The sequence below is a fragment of the Heptranchias perlo genome, chromosome 1 (genome assembly GCF_035084215.1).
Source record: "Heptranchias perlo isolate sHepPer1 chromosome 1, sHepPer1.hap1, whole genome shotgun sequence".
In the NCBI taxonomy this organism is placed as follows: Eukaryota; Metazoa; Chordata; class Chondrichthyes; order Hexanchiformes; family Hexanchidae; genus Heptranchias; species Heptranchias perlo.
Window position 1 is genome coordinate 107015984 of NC_090325.1, and position 24156 is coordinate 107040139.

Genomic DNA, 24156 nt, shown 5'->3' on the forward strand with positions numbered 1-24156 from the left:
ACCAGGATCAACCTTTCTGTGTTGGTCAGTAATCCAGACATCAGAACTTTCATATGAATACAGACACGTCCGTTGACATTTCGTTGCTTCAGAGTCGGCCTCCTGTGTGGGACCCTCAACTGTCAGAAGCAGCTGTTTCCTCTGCTGGTGGGAATTTAATAATGCTGAAAGCAATTGACAATGGATTCTGCTTTTAGATACAGGCACTCGCATGAACCCCAGAATTGTCAACTATTGAGACGACTGTCACGTTTCAGGATTTCTGACCGTAGCATTTTTTAACAAATTATATAATTAAAATTCTCATCCTTATTTTCAAATCCTTCAATGGCCTCGCTCCTCCCTATCTCTGTAACCACCTACAACACTCAGATCTCTGCACTCCTCCAATTCTTGCCTCTTGCGCATCCCTGATTTTAACTGCTTCACCATTAGCACTGTGCCTTCAGCTGCATAGGCCCTAAGTTCTGGAATTCCCTCCCTAAACCTCTCCGTCCCTCTACTTCTCTTAAGATGCTCCTCAAAACCTACCTCTTTCACCAAGCTTTTGGCCACCTGTCCTAATATCTCTATGTGGCTCAGTGTCAAATTTTGTTTGATAATCGCTCCTGTGAAACGCCTTGGGGCGTTTTACTAAGTTAAAGGTACTAAATAAATACAAGTTGTTAACTTAAATACAGGTCTCGAGGTTAAATTGAGAGATCTAGATTAGGATTCAGAAAAGGCATCTGACCAGAGTGCTTTAGACAATGAAAGTTAGTTTGGAGATTCCAGTGAACATACCATTTGTGGTAGTAATGTTTCTAATCATGTGAGTCCGGCATCATGTCTGGTGAGAATATGCCCTAGGGAGAAGGGTTAGGCAGTTTGGTTGACAAGTCTGCTGGCGTAACCCTGAGCAGTGAAGAAGATAGAGGCCTTGCCCTTCCATTTCCTGTGAATACTCAGATTACATGCAAAAAGAGATGTATGGGCAGTTAGTGAGGTTTTAAACAGGATACGAGCAGAGTAACGCTACCATGAAAAATTGGAAGATTTTGAAATGCCCAATAACCAGCAGCTTTCCTTTTTCCTTAGTCATACAAAACCATGGCAGTAATTCACTTTTTTTTTTCCCTCAACTGAGCATTTTTCTTTGAGAGCCACCATTTGTCTTAGGTGCAGCTTGTTTTGGGAAAAAAAGGCCTTAAAGATGTCTTCAGTCTTGCATGGAGGTAAAATTTCAAGAAATTCATCATGCACCCACTTTTTGGCATTTTCTGTGCCAACATCACTTACCCCTCCAAATGTGGATCTAAATGTCATTGCATGGTGCTTTTTGAAGCAGCTAATTCATAAATTCTTCGGCAAATTCAGTTGCCTTTTCTAGCAAGTCTAGGCCCAAGAAGATTAGTTGCTCTGCTTGCTTGAATTGTATGTTCGTAAATGCACAAAGTACTGTGAATAAAATTGGTGAGCGATTGGCACAAATTGCTGTAGGAGCATGATAAAATACCATTTAAACAGTGACGTTGCTTAGGTAGCTTAAGCTAAGGTATCACTGGGAGTAGATCATTCATGGTTAAAATATTCAGGAGGGATAGAGGTAGGGGATAAAAGGAAGAGAGTAGACTGTTAATCATGGATTTCATTACAGCACAGAATATAGAGATGACATGGAGGATGGTGCAAAGCTAAATCTTTTTGTTTAGAGTTGAGGAATAAGAAGCGAACTATTAGTCTATTACGAGTACATTATAATCTGCCAAATATGGAAAGGAAATAGAGAAAGTGATAGACAAATTAGAGAAAAAAGAAGAGAAGGGTCATAAATTGGATGACTTCAATTATGCAAATATAGACTGGTAAGAATAATGTGAAGGAGAAGGGTTTCTGTGTCCAAGAATGCTTTCTGGATCAGTATGTTTTAATCCAACAAGGAAAGAGGATGCTGGGTCTAGTTCTAGGAAATGAAATGGGTTATGTAAGGTTTGGGGACTCATAGAATGATACAACACAGAAGGAGGCCAATTGGCTCTTTGGTAGAGCTATCCATTTAATCCCACTCCAATGCTCTTCCCCATAGGCCTGTAAATTGTTTCCCGTCAAGTATTTATCCAATTCCCTTTTGAAAATTACTATTAAATCTGCTTCCACCACCCTTTCAGGCAGTGCATTCCAGATCCATCAACTCGCTGCGTAAGAATATTTTTCCACATGTTGCCTCTGGCTCTTTTTTCCAATCACCGTAAATTAGTGTCTTCTGGTTACCGAAAGTTTCTCCTTATTTACCCTATCAAAACCATTCATGATTTTGAACACCTATCAAATCTTCTCTTAACCTTCCCTGCTCTAAGGAGAACAACCCCAGCTTCTCCAGACTCTCCATATAACTGAAGTCCCTGGTACCATTCTAGTAAATCTCTTCTGCACCCTCTCTAAGGGCTTGACATCCTTCCTAAAGTGTGATGCTCAGAATTGAACGCACTACTCCAGCTAAGGCCTAACCAGTGTTTTCTAAAAGTTTAGCATAACTTAGAATCATAGAATGGTTACAGCACAGAAGAAGGCCATTCGGCCCATCGAGCCCATGCTGACTCTTTGTAAGAGCAATCCAGTTAGTCCCATTCCCTCATTTACCCTGTAGCACTGCAAATTTTTTCCCTTTCAAGTATTTATCCAATTCCTCTTTGAAAGCCACAATTGAATCTGCTTCAGGCAGCTCGTTTCAGATCATAATCATTCGCTGCGTAAAAAAAAGTTTTTCCTCATGTCGCCTTTGGTTCTTTTGCCAATCACCTTAAATCTATGTCCTCTGGTTCTTGACCCTTCTGCAAATGGGAACAGTTTCTCCTTATTTACTTTATCTAAACCCTTCATGATTTTTAAAGCTTCTATCAAATCTCCCCTTAACCTTCTCTGCTCTAAGGAGAACAACCCCAGCTTCTCCAGTCTATCCACATAACTGAAGTCCCTCATCCCCGGTACCATTCTAGTAAATCTCTTCTGCACCCTCTCTAAGGCCTTCACATCCTTCCTAAAGTGTGATGCCCAGAATTGGACACAGTACTCCAGTTGTGGACGAAACCAGTATTTTATAAAGGTTCAACATAACTTCCTTGCTTTTGTACTCTATGCCTCTATTTATAAAGCCCAGGATTCCATATGCTTTTTTAACTGCCTTTGCAACTTGTCCTGCCACCTTCAAAGATTTGTGTATGTACTCCCCCAGGTCTCTGTTCCTGCATCCCCTTTAAAATTGTACCATTTAATTTGTATTGCCTCTCCACATTCATTCTACCAAAATGTATCATTTCACACTTCTCTGCGTTAAATTTCATTTGCCATGTGTGCCCATTTCACCAGCCTGTCTGTCCTCCTAGAGTCTGTTATCCTCGTTGTTTACTACATTTCCGAGTTTTATGTCCTCTGCAAACTTTGAAATTATACCCTGTATACTCAGGTCCATGTCATTAATATATATCAAAGACCAGCGGTCCTAATACCGACCCCTAGGGAACACCTACACTTCCCTCCAGTCTGAAAAACAACCATTCACCACTACTCTCTGCTTTCTGACCCTTAGCCAATTTTGGATCCATGCTGCTACTGTTCCTTTTAATCTAGGAAACAGCGACCATAACATAATTAGATTTAATTTAAAATTTGAAAAGGAGTGGAAACAGTCAAAGATTAAGGTACCTGACTAGAAGAAAAAACAATTACAGTGAAGTAAAGGGGAACTAGCCTGGACAAATTGAAAAGAAAAAAATGACAAGACAGTGCATGAACAATGGGAAATGTTCAAACAGGAGGTGATTAGGGTAGATATACAGATCTTCTCATTAGTAAAGGTGATACAGCAAAGGCCGGAGTTCCTTGGATGAGTAGAGAAATTAAAATTAAGATGAGACTTAAAGGCATATGACAAGTCTTGGGCTAAATTAAAACAAAATTAAACCAAATATAGAAAGTAGAGAGGGAAAGCAAAAAATAAATTAGAAAGGAGGTATGAGCAAGGACTGGCAGGTTACAAAGGGAAATAGAAAAGGATTTTTAAAAACGCAAAGTAAAAGAATAGTTTAAAAAAGTTAGGACTGATTAGATGTGAAAAAGGAAATTTTATGAAGGATGAAAGAATATCGAAGATACTAAATGAGTATTTCAGTTTTCAGAGAATACTTAAGGAAGTCAGAGAGGAAATAGTGGAGATTCTGGTCACAATCTTTCAAACATCCTTGGATGTGGAAATTTGTGCCAGAGGACTGGAGAGTTACCAATATAACATCTTTGGTCTCTAGTTTTCTGGTTTATCCCTTTATGAACAGTCAATCTAACATTGGTAATGGATAAGCTTCTAGATGCCATAATATGGGATTAAATTAATATTCACTTAGATAGATGTGGATTAATTAAAGACAGCCAGCAGGATTTGTAAATGGCAAGTCATCTTAAGAATGTAATAGAATTCTTTGAGGAAATAACAGGGTATGTGGATGGAAATAAAGTAGATGTGTATGAATTTTCAAAAGGTGGCTGGACACAGAAGGCCAGTTAATAAAATTAAAGGACATGACATTAAAATAGTGTAGGAAATGTGTTTTTTATATATAAATATTTTTTTCTATATAATGTATATGACTTAACACCAGATTGAATTTCATCCAACATCCAATGTGAAAAATTAGGTAATGCATTGTGAAAGGAAGATGCACTAGTAAAACTTTTTTTTAAAAAAGGAGTAGAGGAGAAGAGAGACTGCTGTAACTTTCATCTGTGAAAAGAACTGGCATTGCTTGAGGGCGTTAGTTTGTGCAAGTGATGGCCCAATTTCAAAATCTTTTTAAAGGAGCACTGTTCTTGCTATTCTCTATCTTGGTGACCGATATGTACTTTGAATAAAAATATCATCCACATATCATTCAAGGAATAAAGAATTTCCAAAGTAGCTCGCTCATTTTTTTTTTGTTCAAACGTGGAGTAGCTTTATGGATGTTTTACACTTGCACCTTAATTGTTGGGTTGGAACAGTTGTTGGAATGACTTGTTTCTCTTATGTTTGAATGATATGCAGTTTTGCTATGGGACTTTGACCTGAAAGATGATCTCTGAACTGTGATTTTAAAATGTATCGGAATTATAAATTCACTCTGTACTGGGAACTGAAGATCTTCTGAGGGTTTGTTTGTACTCTACTAAAAGCAAGAGCTAATGATTTAAATGTTGAGACTCCCAATATTTTGACTGAATTTTGATCATTTCTGTTACTGTTTGGTTCAATTCATAATATTTCTGTACATAATTCATTACTGTTTCTAGGAGCATATCTCGTCTGTGAGTGCACCTACAATACTGACATCTACTGAGGAATCTCTATCTCAGGGGCAGTCCCACACTGAACAGCTTGAATGCCAAGCAGACAAGTTTCTTAATGCTATCTTTCACAAAAAAGGTATAATGCTATATTTTCATGTCCTGCTTATGAAGGCTTATTGAAACTTCAGTCCTGTTGACTGAAATAGTTTTAAGTTATTATTTATTTTCAGTATTAATTGCTATGGATGTATATGTATAAAGAAGATAAACACTGGGTGACAAGGATATATTTTTCATGCATCATTAAGTAACGTAGCGTCTGGTATCCAAGGGATTATACATGTAAGTCAGTTTTGGGCCTATGGTTTGTACATTCCATACAGTGTCTTTATATTCCCCATGCCAAGTTTTGAGAATTTCTATTAAAGGCACACAGACTCCATCTAGTGGTTGTAACTTCACTTTCCTATATTGTCATTTTCAATGGCTTTGTAGGCCTGGAATTTCCTGGATTGGCGTAAATGGCAAGTTAAGCCAAAATTTACTCAGTCTCCGCACTGATCTTACTGATGGCAACTTGCGATGAAATTTCCGGAGAATCTTATTAGCATACGCCGAAATACATAAACTGGCATAAAGCAACAAGCTCAGAAGTGGCATACGTAATTGCTGGCCCGGGGAAACATGGCAGCACTATAAAAGGTTAATAACAGATGTCATTCCTCAAGAGTGAGGCTTGGGAGTTGTGGTAAGTAAAGCATGGTTTTCTCTCTCCAGTCTCTTTTGATAAAAATTACTTTAAAGGTGGTTTCCCATGTCTCAATAGCATCTCTATTTTTACAGCGATGTCCACTGAAGAGGGCCAGCAGTTTCTTGGCGGGAGACCTGCAGGCCCCCTTGGAGGAGTTCGAACTGAGGAGGGACAGGCTGCTTGGTGGCAGAAAGGCCACATTTCTATTTTTCTTTTCCCTCCACCCCCCCCTCCCACCCTTAGCCAGGGTGCCTGGAGGGAGGTTTCACTGGTTCTCTGTGCGAATTCGATGACCCCACAGACCCCTGAACAGTGTCGTAAGAAATTCAACAACCTGATCAGGGCTGGCAAGGTAAGATGCTCTCCCTTTCAGAGAACAGACTTGGACATAAGAAATTTTAAAATGTTCTTTGTACTGAAAAGATAACACCAGCTGTTGCTCAATCTGCTGCTGAGTTTTACCTGCAGAGGCAAGTGACAGGTCTTTACAATGCAGATTCCAAACAATGGGCGTAGTGTTGGCTATGTTTGTTTACTCAGGAAGAAGTCAGCACTTTGGTGTTGACAAGTCCTTTTAATTTCTTGGTTAGGTAGAGCGAGGTTTTTAAAAGTGGGACACTGACATCATAAAGTCAGTCAGGCAGCTGCAAGAAGAAAACCCAGCTTAAAGGCACATCAGTCACCCAAATTCTGTAATATATTCACCTGCAGATCTCCCTAATAACCCAGCAACCGACTAGCACAACTCCCAAACCCAGCAACTGACTAGCACAACTTCCTTACAAGCTGATACCCTGACACCTCTCACAAACCAAGTCAGCGAACTATACACCTCACATACATTCTCATTTTGTCTTTGCAGGACAAGTTGGCACACATTACATGGGAGAAGAAAAGCACTGGGTGGGGAATCTCATACCTGAGAACCCTGACCTGCCATGAAGAGAAGACCCTCCAGTTCCTGAGCACATCATCTGGGATCCGAGCCATGGTCAGCAGTGTCAAGCTGCAGCGAGGTGAGTGCCAACACCTCTGGTCTCGCTCCATGGCTGCACTCTGTACCAGACCGTGGACCTAGCCTCTCTCTCTCTCTCTTTCCCCCACTGCCCCCCGAAATGGAGACTGCATCCCAGAAGGGACATGCTCAACCATTCTACCTCATGCCTTTTCTTCCCACAGGTCCAGCAAAGCCAAAGCACCCAGTGCTGGAGGGGGAGGACTAGGAGGAAACGGAGCAGGAGGACAAGGAAAACAGGGAGAAGGAGGAGGAGCCCAGGGGAAGTGGTGAAAAGGGGCCCACGCCTTCTCAACGCCGCACACCACCGTGTGGGTTCTAATATGGCGGGAGAGAAGGAGCACGTCCCTTCTTCTCTCTCTCCTCTTGTAGGAATGCTACTTCCTCGCCACCTCCTGGCCCCAACGACTCAACAGCAACAGCACCTCGCTGTCCTGTCGCAGGCAGCATAGCGGATACAAGCACTCAGGGACAGTGAGTAAGACGAAGCCTAGTTAGCTACCTGGCTGACTGACAATTTGGGGGACCAGGAAGTGTCGGATATGGGGGGGGGGGTGATATGCTCGCTTCTCCACTGAGGCGGTGTAGAAGGGCGGCCAAGGAATGAAGAGGCATGGGATGACACTTAACAGTTCTGCGCCTTAAAAGACATGCTCTGAGTGCACCACAACTGTGTGCACAGTTTGGGCGCTCTCGCCAGTCATTTGCGGCAGTTCACAGACGTGGCCACACAGGACGTTCCTGTGACATACGGCAACATCGTGGAATCTTCCATGGAATCCCTGACTGCAGTATTCGTGGAATTGGGGGACAACTTGGAGGGCGTGTTAAATTGTGCCTTCTGGTCTTTTAACTCAAGCAGTCACTCAGGGCTTCCAGGATGTGGCTGCAGCCATGGCACCAGCCTGTCATCTGATACCTGTGGCTGCAGATCTAGCGCCAGTGGGACGGCAGCACTTGATATTCCTCCCGCCCCCTCATCCCCGGATCGGGCTGCTAAGGAGCTCCCTCCAGAGATGTAGGCAACAGCAGCAGCTCCATTCCAGGAACCAGCTGCCGTGAGTCGAGACACCTCAGCCCCATGTCTCTTCAGTCCAGCATTAGCAGCCACCCTTCCCACCTCCGTGACCTCAACGAAATTGTGAGATGCAACAGTAGGATATTTCGCCGAAAGTCTCATCTTGGCAGAAGCACAGTTCCTTCAAGGATTAGGGTGAGTGTCTGCTTGCTGAGTCTACCTCCTCCTGCTCCTGCCTCAGGGGCTGCTTTGCACTGTCATAACTGCATGACCAGTTCACTGTTAACTTTTTCTGTTGACTCTGGCCTGTTTGCTTTTGGCCATTACTGTATAAAGGTTCCTTTTGCTCTGTAACAATGCCTTGACAATTTTTTTTAACCTGCAATTGCTGTGAACTGTTTTTGATGATGCTATTTCTGTATTGAATCATTAATGCAGCTGTTTGTCTAAGGAAGATTGTTTATTAAGGATGAACAAACATTTAAACAGTGTTTACAGGCAAATATTTTTAAAGTTGCAATACTTTTTTTACAGTTTGATACTTAACTACCTCTGCATTGTCAGCGATGCTGGCCTATTGTCAACAGCCACATCTTGGTTAAGGTTCATGTGAACTAATGTTCCACAGAAAATGTTTGTTTATATATTGCATCGATTGTCAGAACTTTGACAGCTCACCTGTTCTATTGCGGCTTAGCGCTGTAAAAGGGTCTGGACCTCACCATTGGTTTCTGTTTGAAAGTTCACTTTTTTTTTGAGGTTCGAAGCATGCTTGTGTGACTTTGTTGAATAAAAGTTTAATTGTTTCTTGCATCGCCTGGTCTTCAATTATGCAATCACCGTCTAAAAGGGAACAGTCACACAAATTGTTGAGTTGCTGATAATGCTGGTGGTGGGGGGGTTCTGAAGGTGGGACATCAGTTGCTGAACACCTTTAGTAGGAGCTGCTATTTGACTTCCCTGGCAATACTAAGTGTCAATTCCTTGGCTTCGGGACATGCATGTTGGGATCCTCGGGTTCCATGGGCTCCTCGCCCGCCATATCCAGGCTGAACCCTTCCTGCAAGGCAAAATTGTACATTGCACACCAGAATGCATCAATCCTTGCGACCCTTTGCGGCACATACTGCAAGACACCTGTCCAGGCAGCTGAAGTGGGTTTTTGGGACCTCGATTGTCCCCTCCACTACCTGCCTGGTCACTGTATGTGCGTGATTATAGCGCTTCTGTCCTGTGTCGTGGGTGATGCAAAATGGTGTAATCAGCCGCGGCTTCAGGGGATAGGCATTGTCCCCCAGGATCCATCTGTCTATTTAATCCTCCTCGCTGAATAAGTCAGTGGCGGTGGAATGGCAGAGGATAAAGGCATCATGGCAGTTTCCCGGATGCTCTGTGTTGACATGCAGAATTCTTTGCAGGGCATCGCAGACAATCTGCACGTTTAATAAGTGGAACTTCTTCCTGTTAACGAATGTGACTGGGTCCTTAGCTGGAGTTTTCAGTGCCAGTTGGGCTCCATCGATGGCCTGCACCCTGGGGAAGCCAGCAAGCTTGTAAAAGTTGCTCTGCAGGGGACATGCCATAATTGGATGACATCTGATGCCCTGTCACCTGTTGAATGCAGGCCCTTACAGGTCTCCGGCTGATATTGTAAAGACTTCTGGTGGATGATTGGAATGATCCAGAGCCGTAAAAAATGGAGGGCTATAGTGACCTTCACATCCACCGATACAGTGCTCCTCCAACAGGTCCTGTTATGATCTTTGCACCCTGTACACACTTGGATGGGGTGGTGGGGGGGGGGGGGGGGGTAGCAATAGTAAATGTGCTGCGATCTCCTATTATGGTGCCTCACTCCACTGTCTGCTCCTCCTTCATCCTCCATTTAAAACGCTAAATACAAGAATGCACATTGGGCATGCCATTGTAGCCTTTTGTCATTCTGAACGCTTTGCGAGAAAGGGTCTGAAAAATCTTGCGTTCAGAGACTCCTAGGACTGTAGTCAGAAAGAAACAAGCTGAAAAATCACTACAGATGAAGCTACAAAGCTTGGAAACTCATAGCATAAGAGTCATAAATAAAGCTGGTATCAGATGTCCTCGGGCGATACTGCACCCAGATTTTTCTGCAGCCACCAGGAAACCAGCCGAAATCCAGGAAATGCCCACAAACTGCTCTTGTATGGGGACAAAGCTCTGTTAATGAGCAACAGAAGATTAGTGGAAGCAGTGTAAAAGATTGAAGCAATAGGCGTTGGTTAAAACTGGCACAAGCCACTTGCGTGGGAATTTCCTCTCGTCTTGCGCTGAAAATAGTTATGCTATACTTACGCTGCTGTTTCAGCCTAAGTTTCCAGGAAATTCCGGGCCATAAGAGTTTAATGTATGTGTGGATAGAGGGAAAATGTAATTTTGGTATTACACGCCTTATAATTGAAAATGAACATTTATAGTGTAAAATTTCAATTTTAATATGTAGATGTAATTTTTTTTAGACCTTCCTCAGAACTGTGATCGCAACATTCCTCTAGTTGCTCAGGAAATAATGAAAAGAATGATTCATCAATTTGCGATTGAATATATATCCAGAAGTAATCATGTTCATGAAACTCAGACTGGATCGGCCGATGAATCAGTTTCAGTCCCAAATGATCCTCCTACCAAACAAACCCAGAACTCCTTTCACCAGGAGCAGGAGGGACCCTTAGACCTCACTGTGAATAAAAATCAGCAGAAAAGTTTTCAACAAGGTAATCAAATTTCTTTCCTACTGTTAATCAGCCTTTTCAGATATCTGTGTGTGTGCATGAGTCATTCATTATGTAAATACAGTTCCTCGGAGACTGGATAATACAGTGGGTTACCATAATCTTTTTATTACTGGGATCTGGATTCAAAGCCAGCTCAGAATTGATGGAATGAAAGTCACTGACTCAACCTAATTCTGAATAAGTGCAAGCCCACAATTTTTAGACAGTAAATTGACAGCCTCACTCGGAGATCTGTAAGTATATAGTTTTTAAAAATGGAGAACTGTGCGCATCAGGTCAGTATTAGTTTGCTGTAAGCTTAGGTTATGACATGTCGTTGAAGTAGAGTGGAGTGAGATTCACTCTGTCTTGCTTGATTTTAGAATGCATCAGTGAAGAAAGAGTACGACAAAAATAGAAAAAGGATTCTATTTCCCCAACACTAATATTTCTCACCAGCATATAAAACTGCTGTTCCACAAATGATTAGGGAAAGAAATGTCAAAATAAGGTCTGGCTCTAATTTTTAGACTGTGCCCCCTACTTCTAGAATCCCCAACCAGCGGAAATAGTTTCTCTCTCTCCTCCCTATCTGTTCCCCTTAATATCTTATAAACTTCGATCAGATCACCCCTTAACCTTCTAAACTCTAGAGAATGCAACCCCAATTTGTGTAATCTCTCCTCGTAACTTAACCCTTAAAGTCCGGATATCATTCTAGTAAACCTACGCTGCACTCCCTCCAAGGCTAATATAGGAACATTTTGGTAGGAAGAACGAGGAGAGGCAATATAAACTAGAGGGCACAACTCTAAAAGGGGTACAGGAACAGAGATCTGGGGGTATATGTGCACAAATCGTTGAAGGTGGCAGAGCAGGTTGAGAAAGCGGTTAAAATAGCATATGGGATCCTGGGCTTCATAAATAGAGGCACAGAGAACAAAAGTATGGAAGTAATGATGAACCTTTATGAAACACTGGTTCAGCCACAACTGGAGTATTGTGCCTAGTTCTGGGCACTGCACTTTAGGAAAGATATGAAGGCCTTAGAGAGGGTGCAGAAGAGATTTACTAGAATGATTCCAGGGATGAGGGACTTCAGTTACGTGGAAAGAATGGAGAAGCTGAAGGGTCTAGACAGAGTAGAGAGAGAAAAACTCTTCCCATTGGCGGAAGGGTCAAGAACCGGAGGACATAGATTTAAGGTGATTGCCAAAAGAACCAAAGGTGACATGAGGAAAAACTTTTTTACACAGCGAGTGGTTAGGATCTGGAATGCACTGCCCGAGGGGGTGGTGGAGGCCGATTCAGTCATGGCCTTCAAAAGGGAACTGGATAAGTCCCTGAAAACCCTGAAAATTTTTTCCTACGGGGATAGGGCGGGGGAGTGGAACTAGCTGGATTGCTCTTGCATAGAGCTGGCGCGGACTTGATGGGCCGCATGGCCTCCTTCGTGCTGTAACCATTCTATGATTCTAAGAGATCACATGCCACTTAATTTATTCAAGGTTCCATGAATCTTCGAGCATCACTTCCTTAACTTCAAATATGGCTTTTTTAAAAAAAAAAACAGACTGCTCTTTTTGTGACCCAAATTTATAACATAATATTACCTGCTCTGGTAAGTTTAAGTTTAAACCCATGGGGAGGATAAATTACTTTGAAACTCAGCTGGCTGGTAGAATCTGACAGAGAAACCATTTGTATATGCTTTATAGTGAGAAATAGGATATCAGCTTGCAGATTTGACTTTCTGTTCCTACTGTTAAGATCCTAAACTTGCCATTTTAGAATTGGCATCTGGCTCAACAAGGCAATTCATGTAGAGTCCTGCTAGTTCAAGCTGGTAAGTGGATTCCACTGCTATTAAAAGCTGATCCCAAAATGTGGCTAGGCTTATCTAAGTTATTTGGTTCCTCTTGTAACAATGACATTACTAGCCCAAATAGAGATAACTACTTCAGCTCAGTATGTCCTGGTTAATGTAGAAACAGCGTTTGTTTCGGCCCCCTTAGAAGGCCGTGAGGCCTACAAGGTGATTTGAAATTAGTGTCCAGTTTGCTGTAGGCTAGTGTTCCTACTTGCACAACTACCATAAATGCATGTTACCTTGGGTGCTATTAAAACTGCATAGGTTTCCAGAGCATGAGAAGACTGTTCTGACAGTCACCTATTTCTATATAGTGACCAGTATTATCTTGTGCCCTGATCTATATAGTATGTAAACTTTTTTAAAATCTAATTTGCTGCATCCTACTTATCTATGAATGGCTCAAAGTTCTGATCGCCTAGTGTAGTCAGACTTCCTTCATTAAAATCCCTTTCAGTAGTGTTAATGAGCAACAGAAGATTAGTGGAAGCAGTGTAAAAGATTGAAGCAATAGGCGTTGGTTAAAACTGGCACAAGCCACTTGCGTGGGAATTTCCTCCCGTCTTGCGCTGAAAATCGTTAGGCTGAAACAGCAGCGTAAGTATAGCATAAGTCTCCAGGAAATTCCGGGCCATAAGAGTTTAATGTAATGTGTGGATAGAGGGAAAATGTAATTTTGGTATTACATGCCTTATAATTGAAAATGAACATTTATAGTGTAAAATTTCAATTTTAATATGTAGTTGTAATAGCAGGAGTTGAAGTGTGATTACAGGGCCGAGGCTGGTAATTTATACTGCAGGTTACAACACGAGTTGGCAATTTAGGAATGCGACTAGAGCAATCTGTTAATTTTTATTGCGATACAAGTTGTCTGATTTATGTTATTGAAGAGTCAGCCTATTTTAGGACGTAACACTGAAGGCACAGGTGACATTTTTGATTATATTCCAGTCAAAAAAATGGTGTATTGATGTATCAAACTTCGGTGTATGAGATAATTCGCTATATTGAAGTTTGTGTGTAGTCCTGATCCCTAAAAGTAAAATTTATGGACATTAACATCAACATATTTGCCTCCTTAATTAAAATACCTGTGGATAGCAAGTTATACATTAAGTTTGTGTGTTGTAGAAAATGTTTTCTCATTGGCTGATCTATCTATTGGCTGAAGTATAGCTCAGCAAAGACACTCACAGAAAAACAGTTAGTTGAAAAGCTACAGTGTCTTCATTTTTTTCCCTCCCCACCTCAACATTACTTTTTTCAGTTGTATAGTATTTACGCACTGGCCATTGTAGAATGCAGTGTAATAGAGTATATGTTGCTTTGTAGATCACACAGTACTTGCAGATACATACATTGAGAACCCTATACTGTAGCACAGTTTGTCACACTTGGTTTGAGTTACTAATTAGCAGGGTCAAGGCCATTCCTGATTGGGAAGCTCAGGTCATACAGAAGGAAAGGAGAGGGAAAGTGAGGGATGCTGGTTTGGGGTGGTACTTAGATGTGAGCCTGTGGGATCTGTTGCTTCAAGGATCAGCCTAGAGATCCCTTTGGCTGTGGATCTTAGTTATGTGGGGAAGGAGCCCCTTGCCTCCTATTTTCCTAATTTCAGATGCAGTCAGTGAATTATTTGCTGTACCTTGGCAGATGTCCCATACCTTTTATGCTCACATCTTTGTGTGGAGTGTCGAATTGCACCAGAGTTAAGAGATGCACTTGCTCATTGCTTGAAGTGAAAAGTGGTGAGTTTGCAAGTGACAGCAATAGGTTGCGTGTGCATCGGGTTAGGTGCAGTGTTGGTAAAGCCATTCCTGGCTCTGGTAGCCTTTAAAACCTTTGTCCAGAAGGGCAGTAGGTGAGGGTAACTATTGTTCATCTGACTGGGATAAGTTTATTTTTATGGAGTTTGTGTAACAAGTTATGTGCGATAGAGAGATGAGCTGGCCCTCTGAGTGCTGCAGATGAAGATTATGGAGGTCAGTCTTGGTCAATGTTTTTTTTTCGGCCATATGCGGAATGAATTTGGGTTTGTGCACTGATATAAAGGCTGTGTGCACCACCGTTAAAAATCTCAACTTTGAACAGAACATCTTTTTAGAAAACATTATTCAGGGTATATAACAAACAGAACAAATTTACAAAATAATGGATAATTGTAACAATTTAATGTTATTTTGGCGAATAAATTTATATAATTTATGAAATTGGTTTCTTAAGTTGCACTAGGATTGAGCAGATCAGTCTCCTTATGTCTCGATGTGGAGATGCCGGTGATGGACTGGGGTTGACAATTGTAAACAATTTTACAACACCAAGTTATAGTCCAGCAATTTTATTTTAAATTCACAAGCTTTCGGAGGCTTCCTCCTTATGTCTCATTAGTTTTAGCTGCCTTTATGTAAGGCAGGGAGCAGTTTGGACATGAAGAACCTGAACTGAGGGAGGCAACAGACAAAGATTAAAAAGAGACAATCCTTGGGGCAGCTGAGGGCTTTTGGATAGCAGTTGTATAAAACAATTTAAATCAACTTCATTGTTTTCATTACAATGTACCAATGTGATTGGAAAGTATATTTTAGCACAATTGTAGTAGGATCTTTAACAGTATTACACATGATCTGTCAGAATAACATTTGTAAATATGAAAAATGGAAATTGATAAACGATTATTGCAATATGCCACACAATTTGGGTTCATTTGTAGTTTACTTGGTCACTGAGCAGTTGTACCATTGACCCGCTCTAGACGCCGACATCCGCAGTACAATGCTCTCATCCAACCTAAGTTTAACTCTCGCCTTTGCTGCAAAGTGATTGGTAGCTGACGTCACCTCAGCAGTGCCTCCACCAGAGAGCACTGATTTGAGGCGTGGACGGAATGATTACATGTGCGGCACACAACAAACTGCTGCGCAGCCACGCGTGCAGCTTAGAGGGAACAGTGGTTTCGGTGCCTCCCTCCGTTCCACCCCTAGGAGTGGATGGCCCAGGCCACATTTCAAAGGATTTATATAGGCTTTTATAATGACGTAGAAATAAGAAGTAAGAAATGTGTTTGCAGGGAGAGCCAGTTATAATGGAGTCATTTCCTGCTGAGTTTGGTAGCAACAGATAGGGCTCCAGAGATGATGATGCATCTGGATGTATTAGTAGAAATCCTGTTGGGGATGTGGAATTATCAGTCACCTGCTGGAAAGACATGATTTGCACTGTCAAGCAATTTATTTCAGTGATTCCTTCTTCATGCCCCGCCTTGAAGCTTCATGCAGTGAAAAGCCATAGAAGATTGCAACTGAGCCATTCTGGAGGTGGGGCTGATGAACCCTGCATGCAGTACCTTCAGTGTGTGCTTCCCTCCAAGCTGCTAGGATTATTTATACTTTTGGGTATTTCCAGATTCTAGCTGCCTTTTCTTGAGATCTGATAAGAAAAAGATATGCAGTGGGGTTAGTCAGGCACTGCTTGTCTCCATTCCCAGCCAACGAATTTGGAGGAGGAACACCTTGTTCTAGCGGTGATCCCCTGTCGCTGCACTTCTCAATAGCCATAGCGGGAGTTCTTGGGAAGTAGTAGCTGTTACACACTTATGACAACCACAAGTAGAGATGATTTGGGAATATATTCATCTTTATGATGTTTGCTCTCCCTCGCCTAGAAAATGGGTTTTATTGGAACATCTACTTAATTTTTGTTTAAAATAGATTAGGATTTCTTTCCTCTTACTTGAGTGATTAGGCCTCCTGATATTCAGGCATGTTACTTTCATGTCTGGTATATCGCTTTGTCAACCATATTGTGAACAATTTGGCTTACTATGTTTTGAAGTGGAATGGATGGCCCCTATGAAGTCATCTGTTGCTTTGGGATCAAGTGCTTAGTGGTAGGTTCTTCTGTATGTGAATGAAAAATGTCTGGTCAAAGGTGAGTGGTTCATTTCTTGATCTGTATCTACCCGGTCCTCCCATTCTGTATATTAAGTCTTCTATTGGCCTGTTAGATGCTTTGGCAGCAGCAAATTAGTGGTTCCCCTTCCCTTCTCTCTGCTGTAGTAAGAAGTCAGGGAATCAGTCCCTTTCTCTTTGCCAGGTAAAAGGTTAAAGCCAAGTGTTGTTCAGCTCCCTTTTTATCCAGGCTGGTTAGGCAATTAGGCCACGGCATGTGTGAGATCCTTAGATTGCTGATGGTGTATTGGGTCCCCATCTGTTGATTTTTAATGCATCTTCAGCTTTAGTTCTTAAGAAAAACTGCAGTCTAGAATTTTAAAATAAAAACACAAAATTCTGAAAATACATGGGTCAGTCAGCATCTGTAAAGAGAAAAGACAGGTTATGGCATTTCAAGTCTATAACTGACATTTTATTAGAAGTTCTGATCTGAGGGCAATGAGTTTTTGGTTATTTAGTGAAAACCAAAATGTTACTATTATCATTAATGAAGGTCAATTTCCTTAAAGGCTTTTTATTTTAGAAAAATTGAACCAAACTTTGTCTGTTAGCAGATGGAGTGCTTGATCTATCTACAAAGAAGAATAGTATAAATTCTACGATATCGACTGGATCTAGTCCTGCATCAACCACTAACAAATTATCAGGGTAAGTATTATTGAAGGAAGAGACCCAAAGGATTATTATTTAAAACGTGATTTATTTTTGTTTTTTTTTAAAGTCTTAAAGCAAACATTTTTGCCACAGTTGCACTACACTGTTATATTTAGAATCACCCTGCTGTCTCCCAGTTATGTTACTGTTGTGATTTTTACGGTTTCCATTTTGAAAGGCAATTAGTCATAACTTTCAAGCATCTCATCAAACCAGTTAAAATTTAAAACATCACTAGTTTGATAAACTAATCATTATCAACTTATTTACATGACTCAGTGGTTGTGGATTGTATTTGTATTCTTAATTTGCTCCTGAAATAAGATTTTACATGTTGGAAATAAAAAAAAAGTTGTATTGAAGTGTATTCTGTCTGGGTCAGTGTGTATTAGATAATTTTTGTAAAAACTTATGTGGACTTTACAATACAGTGATAGAAAAATATCTTCCTTGTGAAACAGTTGTAATTTGGTGCGTGATCAGTTGTTCATGTCAGGCTACCTTTATCCAGACATATCTGTCAGGATTTAGAACATTTTTCTACATTTATGATTTTGGCACAGAACATTGCAAAACTACTACTGTAATTCTAAAAATTTTGATTTTTAGAGAAGCGTTTATGGGTGTACTTGTCAGTAAGAAATTACTTGGAACAGTCAAAAGTTGCTTCTAACTGGTTAGTTGTGGTACTGCCAATTCTATTCAAAGTTATGGCTGAAGTTACAGTTTGCATATCTAATATTTTCATACATCTGGATTTGATTGTAAATTAATGAATGAGGTAAAAGAAAAGCAATGTGCCTGTTCTATTAGTGTAGCTTTCTTGGCTTTGCTGATTATTTTAGCCTCACCGCTAAGGCTTCTTAAAGTTTTAATATCTGATTCATTCCATCCTCTGAAAGATGATCAATAGCTACTAGTAGATACTAAGGTGGTGAGAACTTTGGCTGCATGTTTGCTCGTTAGTACGCCACCTAAGCTTTGCTGCCAAAGTTGAATCATTTTTATTCATTATTACAAAAGGAAATTTCTAGTGGTAACTTAGACTATTTCATTTTAACTTTTTTTTAAATGTCATTCTGTGAAGAGAATTTTTACTGGTAGGTTTCTAACTGACAAGTACACTTAAATGCTATTAAATCTTTCACTTTGCTTTGTTATATGATTGTTATGTTCCAAAGCAGTGAAAAATATATTGCCAGTAGATTTAACTGCAATGAATATTTTTAAAAATCCATATCTAACTAGTTATCATTAATGGCTAGCATTGTACGACATGTTCGAGAATCTGTTCAAAGACACCCATATAATAGATCATTGCACAACTAATAGTCCACTACAGAGGTGATTTCTCTTGTACAAAAGAAATGTGCAACAAAAACCACTTATGGGCCTTTCATGCTTACAAAAATATCTTCATAATATCTTACTGGTGCAACATCCTATAGTTTTCTTTTGATGTGCCAGAAGTGTCAATGTCAAAGCTGAGTTGTTTGGCCAGTTTGCTAGAGTTTGTACACACTTTCCATTTTTTTGCTTTTTAATCTTGTGTTACTTACACTATACCTCTCGGAATAACCTAATAGAGGGCACCATTGCCTGCTATATGAAGTACTTGTTTTGTTTTCCTTTTTGCTTTTTTCTTCCTTTTACAACTCGAATAGTTTTTTGCGTTTGATTTGTTTGCTAATTATTTTACCCTATCTTTTTGTTTGTCCTTTCAAAAGCAAAATACTGTGGATGCTGGAAATCTGAAATAAAAACCGGTCTTCGACCTGAAACGTTAACTGTTTCTTTCTCCACAGATGCTGCCTCACTTGCTGAGCTTTTCCAGCATTTTCTGTTTTTATTTGTTTGTCCTTTCTTAGGTCTTGAATTTTCAATCTCAACTAGCCCTATAACCCATCATCTGTCTCTTTTACACTCTCAATCTATAACAGTAATGTATCAGTTTCACAACAGTGGTGGAATTTGCACATACTCAGGACGAGTGTAATCACTCTGTTTATAATCACGGTAGATCATGTACATTTTCTGTTTTTGTATTATATAGAGAGATGTGAATGGGCAACTTGAGAGGCAGAATTTGGAAGTCTCAAGTGTAACTGGATCAGTCAGGGCTTTTGCAGACTCGAACAATGTTTCCAGATTTTGGAGGTGCCTGAAGAGATGGAAATGTTGGCTAGCATGGGAACCAGGAAGGATAGTTGGATGGTCAGAAGCCAAGTGCAAAGGTGATCAAGGGACATGAGGTGGACCTTGTAGACGAGATGAGGGGGCAAGTATATTTATAAATTAATGGAATCACTTTCGTGGATGTTCATATCATCAAATGTGTGAGTGATCAGAGCCATTTGGGAAGGCTTTGCTTTCCATTTGAAGGGGTTGCTCATAAGATTCAAGAGAGACTTTCTTAGGGCAGTCTGGAGATTTTGATGGGGAGCATTTTTACAAGGAAGTGTGCAAGTTTCCGTAAGTAAGAGCTACTGAAAAGGTGCCTGGAGATGAGGCAACTACTTTGTATTCTCAAATCACTGGCGTGTTCCTGTGTCTACTGGATCATTGGAATGAAACATAGGAACAGGAGTAGGCCATTCAGCCCCTCGTGCCTGCTCCGCCATTTGATAAGATCATGGCTGATCTGTGATCTAACTCCATATACCTGCCTTTGGCCCATATCCCTTAATACCTTTGGTTGCCAAAAAGCTATCTATCTCAGATTTAAATTTAGCAATTGAGCTAGCATCAATTGCCGTTTGCGGAAGAGAGTTCCAAACTTCTACAATCCTTTGTGTGTAGAAATGTTTTCTAATCTCGCTCCTGAAAGGTCTGGCTCTAATTTTAGAATGCTCTGCAAAATATTTCTCCTCCTCCCTTCCCCCCGCCCCCGTCCCTCCCACAGTTCATCCTGTGGGTCTCCTCCCACCCTCCGCCTTTCTCTCTCGCATGGCTTTTTCCCGCCCCGCCCTCTCAGTTTCAGTTGAAGCAAATATACTGCAGCTTTTCTAAGTATCTCTTTGGAGGGGGAAGGAGGGCTCAAAGCGAACTGTGTGGGACTTCTAATTTGATGCTCTAGAAGACTTTCCTATGAATCCAGGAAGCATGTTTTATCCTTGACATTTGTTATACTACTTGGTCATGAGGTGCAATACTGAGGGAATGCTGCTTTTTGGAGGTATTGTCTTTCAGATGAGAAATTAAACTGAGGTCTGTTCGCCTGTTCAGGTGGAAAAAAGATCCCATGGCACAATTCAAAGAGAGGTTGGAATTCACTGTGTCCTGGCCAACATTTATTCCTCAACCAACACTCAAAAATGTACTAACTAGTCATATGCCTCATTGCTGTTTGCAGGACTTTGCTGTGTACAAATTGAATGCTGCACCTGCCTACATAACAGTGCCTACACTTCAAAATAGTTAATTAGCTGTGAAGTGCATTCAGATCATCTGGGGACAAGAATGGTATATAAATGCAAGTTTGTTCTTCAGGCCCATTTTTGATATATGAAACGCTAAACCAGTTTGTTCGCTCAAATGATGATGCTGAAAGTCATCACTTTGTTAGACTGGCTGGCTTCTACCAGTCCCAAAGAATTATATTTCCTTAATTATAAACACCATTATTATGTATTGGTAAACAACATTTGTTTTCAAGACATTTTTTTTGGAGGCAGAAGTTGGCAACAGCCTAGTTTTTCAAAAAATGCTACTGCTAGGCCAGAGCACATCCTGAATTCAAGGAATTTATATTTGGGCTATTGGCTGGTCAAATATAAGGAAATGTTCTATATTCTTCCACACTATAGGATTTGTAAAAATCATCAGGAAGAATCCCTTCATTGTTCATAATGGGAATTTAATATACATTGGATCTTGTTCCAAAGGCACACGACATTTGCCATGTGCCTTAGGTATTTTGCACCCATAATCACTTTTGGAGGTATTGGTTTTCATGACATTCATAGTGCTATGTTTTGCATCTATCCATTGGCTACATCCCTTTCTCATTCCTTTCCCTTTTCTCCCCACTACACAAGGTAATTGGATCACTGCCTCATTTCTTTGCATCTGACTTGGGTCAGCTGCAGGCAACATAATTTTGTACCATTCTGTTCAATTTTCAGAACAGATAGTTAAAGAATTTAATGTTTACTGTCTCTAGTTTTGATGAATTTACAGAAGATTCACAAGAAGGATGGGTGATCTGGATATTTCTGACACTGCACTGTGTGTTTCAGATGCTATAAACTTTCATTGTGGAATTGGGCAGGAGAAGAAAAATATACATTATTGATTATTTAGATGCCCGTTTAAAATTGTGGATACTTCAATAAAAGTTTTGCATAAGTGTTTTGGTAGGGAAAGTAAAAATTGGGTGGGACATCAAGTTAGAACACTGCCCTTTCAACTCTCCTTCCTGAATTTAAATCCAGCCGAGACTTATGGGACTAGTTGCGTCTCTTGCTCTCTTTTAGCTGCAAGACTCCTGTATAAAATGAGTTTTGGCAGTCTCAACCCAGTTCTGTAATGTATGTCCACAGCACAGAGCTGCTTGTAGTTCAACACTACAGGGCAAATTTATAAATCCCAAGCTCCCACTAGGGAGCTGCACTCAAATGGAATGAGATTGTACAACTGAGTAGTTTGCTAGGCCATTTCAGAGGACGATTAAGAATCAGCCACATTGATGTGGGTCTGGAGTCACATATAGGCCAGACCGGGTAAGGAACCATTGAACCATAGAAAAGATACAGCACAGAAGGGGGCTCGAAGGATGGCAAGTTTCCTTCCCTAAAGGGCATTAGTGAACCAGATGGGTTTTTATGACAATCCGGTAGTTTCATGGCTACCATTACTGATACTAGATTTTTTTATTCCAGATTTTATTTAATTAATTGAAATTAAATTCCCCAGCTACCATGGCAAAATTTGAGCTTATGACTCCGGATTATTAGTCCAGGCCTCTGGATTACTAGTCCAGTAACATAACCACTATGCTACCATACCCCTCGGATAATGAAGCAGTCCGTGCCCGCATGCAGCAAGACCTGGACAACATCCAGGCTTGGGCTGATAAGTGGCAAGTAACATTCGTGCCAGGCAATGACCATCTCCAACAAGAGAGAGTCTAACCACCTCCCCTTGACATTCAATGGCATTACCATCGCTGAATCCCCCACCATCAACATCCTGGGGGTCACCATTGATCAGAAACTTAACTGGACCAGCCACGTAAATACTGTGGCTACAAGAGCAGGTCAGAGGCTGGGTATTCTGCAGCGAGTGACTCACCTTCTGACTCCCCAAAGTCTTTCCCACCATCTACAAGGCACAAGTCAGGAGTGTGATGGAATACTCTCCACTTGCCTGGATGAATGCAGCTTCAACAACACTCAAGAAGCTCGACACCATCCAGGACAAAGCAGCCTGCTTGATTGGCACCCATCCACCACCCTAACCTTTCACTCCCTTTATCACCGACGCACTGTGGCTGCAGTGTGTACCATCTACAGGATGCACTGCAGCAACTCGCCAAAGCTTCTTCGACAGCGTCTCCCAAACCTGCGACCTCTACCACCTAGAAGGACAAGGGCAGCAGGCACATGGGAACAACACCACCTGCACGTTCCCCTCCAAGTCACACACCATCCCGACTGGGAAATATATCGCTATTCCTTCATCGTCGCTGGGTCAAAATCCTGGAACTCCCTGCCTAACAGCACTGTGGGAGAACTTTCACCATATGGACTGCAGCGGTTCAAGAAGGCTGCTCACCACTACCTTCTCGAGGGCAATTAGGGATGGGCAATAAATGCTGGCCTTGCCAGTGACGCCCACATTCCGTGAACGAATAAAAAAAAAAATGGAACACGGGTTTTTTTTAAAATCAATGTACCTGACCTGTGCTCCCTTCAAGAGTGGCTCCTTGTTGGGGGAACTGGATTAATGATTTTTTTTCTATTTTTTTCTGTCAGTCCTGCTTGGGCCATAAGAGTGGCTGATGTGGGAAATAGAATTGTATAATTAGTGCAATGAGGTGGTTTCTAAAGTAAAAGTGTTACTGAAAGTCAGTAGAGCTGTGTTATATATGAAATAAAAACAACAAATACTGGTAACACTCAGCAGTTCAGGCAGCATCTGTGGAGAACGAACAGAGTTAACGTTTCAGGTCGATGACCTTTCATAAGTACTGGAAGCTGTTGGAGAGGAACAACATTTAAGCAAGCACAGAGCCAGGGAAAATGGGGGGAGTGGGGTGATGGGGCAGAGAAAGAATAAAAAGGGAAAGGACTGTAACAGGGTAGAGAGCAGGAGTGATTAAATGAGAAAAGGGGTGATGGTGCAAGGCAAAAGTCGGTGCTAATGAGACAAGTATGGAAATAAAAGATGGGTCCAGAGGAGGTGTAAATGGTAACAGCAGAATAGCAAAGCGGGAGGGAAACACGGACAATCTGGCAAAGCAGAGAGGGTTGCCGTGGCCTGGGATCGTGATGGAAGAAAGGCAGGTAGACCTCAGGTGCGGACCACCCCGCCACCGTGTGCCAGTAGAGGATCCCCATCCCAAGCACCAGCCCGCACCTCCTCCACTCCCAGTGGCTCTGGTGCAGCCGTCCTCCATTCCCAGCACCTGCTGTCAGAGAGAAAATGGGAGTGGTGGTTAAGATCTAAAGTTGTTAAACTCAATGTTAAAGCCGGAAGGCTGTAAAGTGCCAAGTAGAAAGATGCGCTTCATTGGAACAGTATAAGAGGCCGAGGTCAGAGTGGGGGAGGTATAGAGAATTAAAATGGCAAGCGACTGGAAGCTCAGGGTCATGCTTGCGGACTGAACTGAGGTGATCAGCGAAGTGAT

General features: G+C 41.4%; 1 protein-coding gene across 4 annotated transcripts in view; it reads left to right on the forward strand.

The window, feature by feature from the left end:
* Positions 1–24156, forward strand: part of lcorl (ligand dependent nuclear receptor corepressor-like) — a 286193-nt gene that overhangs the window by 230815 nt on the left and 31222 nt on the right. For 3 of the 4 annotated variants that reach the window (XM_067989305.1, XM_067989291.1, XM_067989314.1), the window contains exons 4-6: positions 5299–5431; positions 10575–10829; positions 17204–17300. In XM_067989305.1, the coding sequence (XP_067845406.1) occupies positions 5299–5431; positions 10575–10829; positions 17204–17300 (485 nt within the window). The remainder of the gene's footprint in view (positions 1–5298; positions 5432–10574; positions 10830–17203; positions 17301–24156) is intronic. The other variant, XM_067989297.1, reaches the window with a different exon arrangement.